This window comes from Prunus avium, chromosome 8 (genome assembly GCF_965620075.1).
Source record: "Prunus avium chromosome 8, drPruAviu1.hap1.1, whole genome shotgun sequence".
In the NCBI taxonomy this organism is placed as follows: Eukaryota; Viridiplantae; Streptophyta; class Magnoliopsida; order Rosales; family Rosaceae; genus Prunus; species Prunus avium.
The window spans coordinates 29,827,612-29,838,780 of NC_142291.1; the positions used below are offsets into that span (position 1 = coordinate 29,827,612).

The window sequence follows — 11,169 nt, forward strand, 5'->3', positions numbered from 1 at the left end:
TTCATAACACAACCCCAAGGGGGGAGCTCTCAAACACTTCTCTAGAGCTCCCTTCCCTTCTCTCCCTCAAATTCTCTTAGTTTCCTTTCAAGTTGTCAATTGTTGTAACAAAATGATTTTACGGAATTTTCCTCCAAGTTTTCAAGTTCTACTTTAATTTTATTTGTAATGTACATTCTTTCTTAAGTATTCAAGTTTAATTAGTTTCCAAATTTCAATTATGGTTTTTGTTCTTATTCATTATGCTTATAAGTTAATATGCTAGTTTCAATGATTGATCACCATTTAGGCTTGCATGTTAGCTATCTTGGTTTGAATTAAGAGTAGACACCATGTTTTAATTCGAATTGAACTATGAATAGGAAGAGTATGTATGGACATTCGACAACAGGGATTAGATACATGCTTGGTTGTTTAAATTGTTCTTCTATGCTTAATGGATTCCTAATGCTTAGTTTAGGTTAGACAACAGATGATTAAATTAGGGAATTATGAATACAAGGTTAGGACCAAACACCATGGCTTAATCATACTTTAGCTAGAATCAATCCGCTAATCTAATTGAACTTGGGAACTTATCTGCTTGAGTTATTTTCTTTTTTTTCTTTCTTGTTTTTCTGTTTTGTGTAGGAAAACTGAATTGGATCATTTAATCACCAATCCTCGTGGGATTGACCTCGCACTTACATATGCTATACTACCAAACGGCTCGTGCACTTGCGAGTATCACAAGTTGAGGATACAGCTGAATCCATTTTGGTGCAGCTGAATCAACGCAACAGCACCCACTGCGACACCACCATTTCCAGCGGCGTTTTTGGCTGTTTCCGGCCACGGCAAGCCACAACCCACCACCCAATCTCTTGCTCTCCCTCTCCTCTACAACCCTGCAAGCTTAACTAACCTCGAATCCTTGTGATTTTTGCAGAAATTTGAACGAAACACACGTCCCAAAAACAGTCTTCGAACTCGTGAAAAACTAGGTGGTTTTCCAAACACCATCGGCCACGGCCACCCTCCAAACTTCTCCAAAACACTCCCCCACCCTTCTTTGGCATAACCCCTCAAAGATTTGGCCAAATTCCACCGTGATTTCACATATCGAAACCTAGAAATTTCTAGGTTTTTCCGATCGGTTTTCCGGTGATTTGAGGTGCTTTCTGGCCAAATTGGCTGTTGATCCAGTTGGGTAAAGTATGTATATGAGTACTTGTGAGGGTTGTTTGGGAATTGTTGTTTTGCAATATACGCCTTAGATAGGGTATGGTTGTAGAAAAGAGTTGATTATACTTTCAGCACTAGCTTGGAATGAATTTAAGTGGTGACGAAATGTTTAGGGATTTGGATGAGTGCATGAGTCGAAAATGGCCTGATAGCCGGGTTTGGTTTCAGTAAAGATTAAATTAATGTTTGATTTTGGATTTATATTTAATTATGTGCTCCATGGTTTGGAATTGAAATGTGGAATTTTGGAACTGATGAATTATGAATACTGGTTTTCTGAATAGTATATTTTACGTATGGTCTTTATTTTCGAGGATGGCATGCTATGCTTATGTTCTTTTGATTATATGTTGACATTTTCAGCATGTTGCACGCAAGCTACGTGCAAGCCATGGTGTAAGATCCCACATCGACCAACGGAGAGGGGGTGATGTGCCTTATATGTACATACTTGCATCCATCTAGCACGAGACCTTTTGGGAGCTCACTGGCTTCGGAGTCGTGGGAACTCCGAAGTTAAGCGAGTTGGGGGCTAGAGCAATCCCAGGATGGGTGACCCACTGGGAAATTGGTCGTGAGCTGCCAGAAACAAAACCGTGAGGGCTAGAGAGGGGGGGCCCAAAGCGGACAATATCGTGCTACGGCGGAGCTGATCCGGGATGTGACAATTTGGTATCAAAGCCACTTTGCCGTGTGGTGCGAGTGTGCCGACGAGAACGTTGGGCCCTTAGGGGGGGTGGATTGTAAGATCCCACATCGACCAACGAAGAGTGGGTGATGTGCCTTATATGTACATGCCCGCATCCATCTAGCACGAGGCCTTTTGGAAGCTCACTGGCTTCGGAGTCGTGGAAACTCCGAAGTTAAGCGAGTTGGGGGCTAGAGCAATCCCAAGATGGGTGACCTACTGGGAAGTTAGTCGTGAGCTCCCAGAAACAAAACCGTGAGGGCCAGAGAGGGGGGGGCCCAAAGCGGACAATATCGTGCTACGGCGAAGCCGGTCTCGGGATGTGACAATTTGGTATCAGAGCCACTCTGCCGTGTGGTGCGAGTGTGCCGACGAGGACGTTGAGTCCCCTAAGGGGGGTGGATTGTAAGATCCTACATCGACCAATGGAGAGGGGGTGATGTGCCTTATTTGTACATACTCGCATTCATCTAGCACGAGGCCTTTTGGAAGCTCACTGGCTTCGGAGTCATGGGAACTCCGAAGTTAAGCGAGTTGGGGGCTAGAGCAATCCCAAGATGGGTGACCCACTGGGAAGTTAGTCGTGAGCTCCCAGAAACAAAACCGTGAGGGCTAGAGAGGGGGGGCCCAAAGCGGACAATCGAGCTACGGCGGAGCCGATCCGGGATGTGATACATGGCATGACAAGGTTTGAAAATTTATGTCGACATTTTCAGCACTCTGTGCGCATGCTGTGTGCGTGCAAGCTTCGTGCATGATGTGCGCAGGCTACATGCAAGGGTGGGCATGCCAAGCTTCCAATAGCCTCACTTCTCGAAATAAAACGTCAACTAACTACCTTATCATCATTTACTGGATTCCGAGACTGTGAAAACAATAAAATAAATACTTCAGGATATTATGCTTGTATATATTGGTACTGCGGTGATATTGCATATACCAGAATAGGCAGGGAAGAATTCAAACAACACAAGATCAAGAGGATAAAAAGGCACACCTGTAAAGTAGGTTCTTATCTATTCCATCAGCCTCGCTGGGGAAGCATGTTTTTGATATCTCTTAACTTATTGTGCCTCTCAATGTAAGGAAAATCGCCCATGCCATTCCACTGGACAAAAGATGAGAACTGTATGGCATGGTTGAAGAATTCTCTACCACTGATGAAGTCGAGCATTCTTGTCCATCCTGCCATCAAAATCCGTTGCATTCAGGTAATATAAATTTCCAAGTTCAAAGACAACTTGAGATATCTAAATACGCAACTCCTTCTATAACAAGTGCCTCAATACTTAAAGGTTTCCGAGTGCACTTCCCATTATGTCTTAACGAGTCCTTCACCCATAAGCTCAAACACACGATATCGTATTGACAAGGCAACAAGATAATGAAATATAAGAGAAATGGAAAAAATAAAAGCCTATGATTTTGTTCAATTGAGAAGATGCTAGATACCTTGTGAGAAACACAGTTTTTGAGAATTGCATACACAAACTGTGAAAAGCAATCTGGGAGACTAGGCACTGTTCTCAAAACCCAAGAAAGAAACTTCCCCACAGGAAGTTCAACTTCCAAACCCGAGAGCTGGCAATCCCACACATTCAAGCCACTGCCAACTTCAGCGCATGAAACAATAGCCGACGAAACAATCTGATTAATATCCGGCAGAGGTAAATCTGTTTTCTCTTTGGAAATTTTCGAAGTCCTAGAATTCCAGGAAATGGCCCAACACATCCAAAGAAGCATAAGCACGTCCACGGGCTTAAGCGACCCGGTTATCCTACAGTCAACACCATCAGATTCAAAATCCAAGTTCGAAGGCGAACCCGCTTTTTGAAGTGCCACAACAAACACTCTGAGCAATATATTAAGCGACACAGACGCAGACATTCTTGCACAACACTTATTGTAGCCCCTAACGAACTCAACCCAGCTCACTTTGCCATTCTCCGAGACGAAAAACAGGTCCAGAATTGACGAACCAAGATGATCCAACAGCATCGGAAATGAATCAGGCATTGTAATTTGTAAGAGCTTCACATACTGGGTTCTTGTACGTTAACAAGAAGCATTGCTGAAAAATTGAAACGCAAAAGCTTCAATTTCTGGTTTATAGAGGCATAGAATGAAAATTGAATTCGAGGAGTTGAGTTGGCGTTTTGAATCTACCTGAAGAGAGTTGAGGGGAATTGCATTCATTAGAATCAGGATCGGCGAGGTTGGAGAAAGATTTCTGAAGCATAGAAAGAGCTCCAGTGGATGCTGCTAGGGTTTCCGCCTCTCGTTGCTTGATCGAAACCTTCTGCTCCGTCGAAGTTGATGCTCCCATTTTCACTGGATTTTCTCCGCAACCGGATATTCTTTTCTTTTCTCAACTCAATATAATATATTGCGCCAACTTACCGACTTGTCTGTCTGCGTTTCTTTAGTTAGAAGTTAGAAAGAACGATCTCACAATACGGTGTCGTTTTGTTCCGGTGAGGAAACGGCCACGTGGCAGGAGTGATGCTTAAATCATGCCACGTTTCGGGTAACGGTTATTGACTGGATCTTAATTTCCAAATCCAGCAACCCGACCTTTTTTCAGTTCGGGTCCAAGATACAGACTACAGATACAATTGTGGAGAGCAGCGACTGAACCACCGCTCAGGCTCAGGGGTTGCAATCCGATTAGGGTTTTGCCGCAAGCACTCGACGAGTCAAGCTGAGATCGTCATCACCAAATCCAATGGCACCTCCTCCAGGCCCTTACTCTGGCACCAGCACCCTCGCCTTGATGCACTCCTTTCCTTTCCCTCTGATCTCTTCTGCCGAGGAATGTGATCGTAAAGTTTATTTCTTTAACTTTTGAATGTTTGATAGGTTGCTCGTGCATCGGCCTTCACTTTCGGTCTGGTTTATGGAAGCGTGAAGCTCAGGGTTCTCAAGGTGCTTCCTGATCTCCTTCGATTTGACTTTGTTCTTATTGAATACTATATTTGCTAAAAATTCCTTATTGTATATGAGTATATTTCGAACTGATTGGCAATCTTGTTTGCGTGTCTGCTTCTTCATGTTCTTCTTTGGGATTTAAAAATGCTTCAACTTTTGTACAAAGATTTGCATACAGAGCATTTTATACCTACGTTTTCTTGTTGAAATTAATCTTTGTTCCCTTAGCCATTTCAACTTGTCTATTGTTCTGTGGTTCTGGTCTTCATATATAAATATATTGCATGCCATAATCATTGTTAGATTTAATTTTATATGCTTCAGTTGGGTGGTTGTTGTTGATTTTAGGCCTTTTCATTTTAGGAGATTTCTAGGCATCACCGTCTTGGATTTTATGGCCCTTTAATTGCTCTTGCAAAGTAAAATGAGAACTGACAATTGGTGATATGCCTCTTTTGCATAAAATCAGCCTGTTTCGTAGCATTTAGGTCCCAATCCTAAGTCCTACTACGAGGCCTGAACGGGGTCCTTGAAACTACTTTCAGAATTTCAAATGCGCTTTTGATTTCAAGTCCGAAATTTCTGGATTCCTATATGCCAATTCAATTCCGAAGTTTCAGATTTTTGTGAAATTCAGGATTTTTAGTTTTGCAGAAGTGTTTTGGAATTTTCAGATACTATTGAAAGTAGATACGTTGAACTTTTCCTCTCCTTCATTTGCTTTGCCTTGGGAAAAAATTAAGAATGAGAAAGCACCTTCACTTGCCTTGCCTTCAACTTTTCTTGCATTGTATAGACGTTTATTTACTTTCTTCTTTTGATTATTGGATGAAGGCCAAGTCACATAAGAAAGCTGAAGCCAAGGCTAAACATTGACGGGCTGAAATGGTTGCCGCAGGGCAACATCATTATAATTTCTTGCCAGAAGAACGTTTATTTTATGTTTTAGTTAGTACCCTTTAGAAGCTTCAACCATAGGCTGAGTGAGTGCCAGCCTTTTCGGATTGTTCTTTTGTAGTTGCATAAGTAGTATCCTTGAAGAAGCTATGTGTAAGACTGGTCTTTTCTCCTGTTTCACCCTTTTATTTTTACTTCATTCGTTGGCGTTTTTTGTGTTGTCTTGATTCTTGCAAGCAACATTCTTATGTTTTATTACTTTTTTGTACTAGCATTTCTTCTCATCTAAGTCTTCCTAGCCCTTTCTGCTCCAAGGTTACGGAAAATTTGGAATTCATAATTTTGGTGGTAGAGCATTTACCTTCGGAAATTTTTTGTTTACACTACATTATGCAACTCTAGGACAGCAAAAAGGACACGTTATAAGCAGTCGAGATTGTGTGTACAATTTTGTTAGCCAATATTATTATTGTTCTTATTCTTATTTTGAAAAGTAATCGTTAGCCAATATTATTAGTGTTGAATAAAAATAAAAATGAAGAAAAAACTTAATCAGGATCCCAACCCGCGAGTCACATAGGAAAAACATTCTAGAAGATTCTAGGCCCAATATCATTTTTGTAACCCATGAAAAGGGCCAATTTGTTGAGTTTCACTTTTGGGATAGAAACATAATTACTTGAAGCAATGGAGAAGGTAATTGATATTTTAAGTATGTGTTTTAATTGTTTTTGAACCAATTGGGTACTCCAAAAAGTGTTCTATGATCCGGACTCCATCTGTATCCTCGTTTATTCGAGAAAGGCTCAGCCGTACAAAGGTCCTCATTGTTCTTGATGATGTGAATGATTCAAGCCAGATAGAATATCTAGCATGTGGTGGTCATCTTAAGTTCGGCCCTGGAAGTAGAATCATTATAACTAGTAGAGATAGGAGTCTAATTAAGAAAACTGTTCATCATGATAAGATTTACAAGTTTGGTCGTAAGTACAGATTGATTTCATCGGCATTGAAGATTGGTGTTTCCGTCAGAGATATGGCTGCAGCCTTAACCGGACCGTACGTACCCCAGTGGGTGAGTGACCAACCAGCCCAACCCAACCACTCTGCTGGCCAATTGTAACCTTCCTCACTTTGTTCACAATTTCACATGCATCTCTCATTTACAAATTAATTATATCTCTTTACACCAACTCCATCCTGCAGCCTTAACCGCGCTATAAAAATATAGTATTAGAAACTATGATCAATTAACCACTTGCAGGCATATAATATCACCACGACCATTTGACCCAAAAAAAATATATCACCACTACCATCAATTATCACAAAGCAGGAAGTTGCTTCGCAAATATGATGACAAGCAAGTGGCTTAGTATTATATGAGTGTATAGAAATATTAAAATTATAATTCTTTAATTGAGTGGTTAAATGGTTTTATATTCAAAACTATAAAACCAAGTTGGTATCTAAAAAACAGAAAGGAAAAGTTGATATAGATCCAAATTTTCATTGAGAAGTTGGACTTAATCCTCGGATTTTGTGACTTTGATACAAGTCATTTGACTCTTGTGCAACATAAGATTACATTCATTTTTAAATATTTTCGGATGCAAAAAAAAAAAAAAAAATTCATTTTTTGTTCCAATGTTGACCATTATGCCTTGAATTAGTTAATAACTAAACCCTATAGGTAGTCTTTTTAATTTATGTTCCTGACTTATAGGTAACACGATTTATAACTAAGTTTTTTCCATTGCTAGTAATAACACTATTGACCTATATGTTAGGTACATAATTTCATGTGGGTGCTTGCCTGAATAATTGGTATAATATGTGGGTCTTAATTTTTCATTGATTAAATTGTATTTTATCCATATATAGGTAAATGTTATCAAGGAAAGAATTCAAAATTTAAATTCTGAAATTCAATTACAAGGAAATAATGCATTTAATTTAGATTTTCAATGTGTTTTCTTTATTTACCTCAAGGGTAAAATCGACACAGCAAAAAAAATAATAAATGTCAAATGACCTACATCTAAAACCAAAAACGTGTGGACTTAATCCAATAACAGCTAATCGTTTTGGACTTAGATCTAAGAAGCCTAAAAAAAACAGACTAAGAATTACACATAGTATAATACAGTTGACTTTCATCCAGGGTGAAGTTAACAAAGTTAGTTCACTTTCATTGCACAAGCCTCATGCCCAAAACTTTCCCATATGATTGGGAGTTTTATCGTCTCGCCATTAGTCTGGGTTAATATTCAGGTCCACCTTTTGTAATTTCCTGCAACTGCAACAATCTATTGCTTCCTTCCTAATAAGAAAGGCAACGTCTCTGCAACTACTTTCTAGTGCTGAACCATTCAACTCGTTTTCCTAGAAATCTTCCAATATAAGCTCCTTTCAATGATTTGGAAAAGTCACGTCACGTGGCCTTTGCAATGTTGCACATGACCCTTTAATACGACATGAATTCGCACGTAATTATTAGTATTTGGGTTTAGCTTAATGGGTCGGGTTGAAAAATGATGAATCCGTTAACCACCCATTAAGACTGGTCATGTCGGATCAATTCGCGAATATTTGCGTCCACCCGATAAAGAAGGTAATTCTATAATTTTGTAAAATAATAGTTTAAATTCCCAACACCAACAGACAAAGAGGCATTCCTTTTTTTATTCTTTGTTCTTTTCCTTATCTCCATCTCTCTCTCTCTCTCTCTCTCTCTCTCTCTCTCTTATATTATTTTTCTTTCCTTCCTCTTCCTCTCTCCGTCAACTTTCTCATCTCCCCCTCTCTATTTTTTTTACTCTTCTCTACATCTCTCAATCTCTCACTTTTTTCCTTTTCTTCTCCCCTTTCAAAAATTGTCCATCTCTCCCTTTTCTTCTTCTTCTCTCCATCTCTCTCTCTTTTCTCTCCAATATTTTTTTCTTTTCTTCTTCTCTCCCTCGCTATCTTTTTTTATTTATAAATAATCTAATAAATCAACTATTTTGTTTCTCTTGTTTTATCTTTATGCAAGACTAATCCCGAACTTGTAGACTTCTGGATGGTGTTTATGAAAGATGGAAATTAGGCGAAAAAGGGCGGAGAGAGGGGGTTGCTGGCCAGTTGGGTGATAGTTTTTTTTTCCTCCTGGTTTATTTATAACGGGTCGTGTCGATTCATTCATGAATTTTAATGGGTCATGTTTGGGTATGGTATTTCTCACTCGTTAGCTTAACGGGTCGTGTCCCGTCAACCCGTTAAGTTAACGGATTAACACGAACATGACCATTTGCCAGGTCGCGAAAGGCTGGGGGCTGCCGGTATCTCTTCCACAAGCCATCAAGAGTTGATTTATTCACTCATTTCATTTGAGTTGTTCCAGTCCTTGGTTATTTCATTTTTACGTGTTTATCTCTGATGAATATTATATATTAGCTAGCTAGCCTCATTTCTGAGGTGCATAGAGGCTTCATCCTTTTGAATACTCTTCTAGGGTTTGTAGGTTTTTCATATGGCCTCATCCTCCTCTTCTTCTTCTCCTCCCCCTTTTGCTAATCCCCCTCCACAAAAGTATGATGTGTTTATAAGTTTTAGGGGTGCAGATACCTGAGACACTTTTACCAGCCATCTCAAAGTTGCTTTAGGTCACAAGAAAATTGAGACCTACATGGATGAAAAACTTGGGATGGGGGACAAAATTGGACCTGCCCTCTTGCAAGCGATCGAGAAATAAAAGGTTCTAAAAAAACTATGCTTTTTCCACTTGGTGCTTGGATGAACTTGTGCACATATCGGAATACAAAAAAAGATACGGACAAATTGTCATACCCATTTTTTACGGCATAGATCCATCACAGGTACGGAAACAACATGAGAGTTATGCAGATGCATTTGCTCAACTTGAAGAACGTTTCGAGGACAACATGGACAAAGTGCTCATGTGGAGAAATGCCTTGAAGGAAGCAGCCAATATGTCTGGCTTCGATAATTCAAGAAGAACAGGGTAACTCTTTGTGACCATTTCATTCATATATTCAAGAATCGTTAAGTGCCTGCTACTAAATATATGTGCCGACGAAAAGTTGTCGGGAGAGGTCTATTCCGGCAAAATTCGCCGGGATATATTTGTGTCGACGAACTTTCGTTGGGGAGGTTTTATTATTATTATTATTATTATTATTATTATTATTATTATTATTATTATTATTATTATTATTATTATAAATTTTAAAAAATACCAGTTTAGTATCTTTAATTTAATAAAATATTTAAATACTAATTATTCATTAAGTAAATGATAATTAAAACATAACTACTAAATAAAGTAATTAGAAAAGAGAAATCAAAATTATGCTGTTTAAAGAGTATAGTTGCGCGGAACATATTCTATTCTATTTCTGGAGTAACGCCTGGAGGCTATACCGTTAAAATATTCTGTTTGTATAGTAAAGCCGCACGGCTGTACTTTATAAATAAAATTAAAGAAGCTAATTTTATATGTTTCAAATTTATAAATAAATTTTAAAAAGCAAGAAAATCTCTCCCGACGAAATTTTGTCGGCACAGGTCTATGCCGGCAATATTTGCCAGATTATACCTCTCCCTACGAAACTCAGCTTTGTCGATGAATCCATCGTCGGGAGAAGTATAATCCGGCAAATGTTCGCTGGGATAGATCTGTACCGATGAACTTTCATCGGGAGAGGTTTCAAAAAAAAAAAACCAGTTTAGTATCTTTAATTTAATAAAATATTTAAATACTAATTATTCACTAAGTAAATAATAATTAAAACATAACTACTAAATAAAGTAATTAGAAAAGTGAAATCAAGATTATGCTATTTAAAGAGTATAGCCGCAAGGTTATATGTAAAAATATTCTATTTAAAGAGTATAGCCGCGCGACTATACCTTTAAAATAGTCTATTTATAGAGTGAAGTCGCACGGCTATACTTCTAACATATTCTGGAGTAAAGCCGTGTGGCGATACTTTTAAAATATTCCTAAAGCCGCACTGCTATACTTTTAAAATATTCTATTTGTTGAGAACAACCGCCTGGCTATACGCTTTAAATGGAATAGTATATCCATGCGGCTATACTATTAAAATATTCTTTTAAACATTTTTTTTTAAAGTTGCGCTTTTTAGTAATTAAATAATATCTTAGCTTTATTTAAATACTTTCATTAGTAATTGTGTTTTAATTATTATTTCTTTAGTGAATAATTAGTATTAAATATTTTATAAAAATCCTGGAAATTTAGTTTTGGTACCCAAGTATTTTAGTATTCAAAAAATGGAATTTAGCCTTGAAACTTAAATCCAAGTCATAACGTGATTTGATAATATCAAGTACTTGTTGGCGTTTGATTGAAATACATGAACTTGAGACCCACATTAGAAAAGAAGAGAATGTATCAACTATTTATA

General features: G+C 38.3%; 1 protein-coding gene and 1 pseudogene across 1 annotated transcript; one reads left to right on the plus strand and one right to left on the minus strand.

Annotated features, from left to right (window-relative positions):
- Positions 1 to 2,971: 2,971 nt before the first annotated feature.
- On the minus strand, positions 2,972 to 4,108 carry LOC110772318 (uncharacterized; annotated as a pseudogene).
- Positions 4,109 to 4,454: 346 nt separating this feature from the next.
- On the plus strand, positions 4,455 to 10,209 carry LOC148292514 (uncharacterized). Its single transcript, XM_088245845.1, has 3 exons — positions 4,455 to 4,684; positions 4,771 to 4,828; positions 10,153 to 10,209. Exons 1-3 carry the CDS (start codon positions 4,638 to 4,640, stop codon positions 10,207 to 10,209), a joined length of 162 nt encoding a protein of 53 aa, XP_088101971.1. The 5' UTR covers positions 4,455 to 4,637.
- The last annotated feature ends 960 nt before the right edge of the window (positions 10,210 to 11,169 follow it).

Coding starts and splice junctions, on each gene's coding strand:
- LOC148292514 (XM_088245845.1), top strand. CDS start 4,638: ATGGCACCTCCTCCAGGCCCTTACTCTGGCACCAGCACCCTCGCCTT. Junction 4,685..4,770: donor GGCACCAGCACCCTCGCCTT/GATGCACTCCTT, acceptor GAATGTTTGATA/GGTTGCTCGTGCATCGGCCT. Junction 4,829..10,152: donor ATGGAAGCGTGAAGCTCAGG/GTTCTCAAGGTG, acceptor TAACGCCTGGAG/GCTATACCGTTAAAATATTC.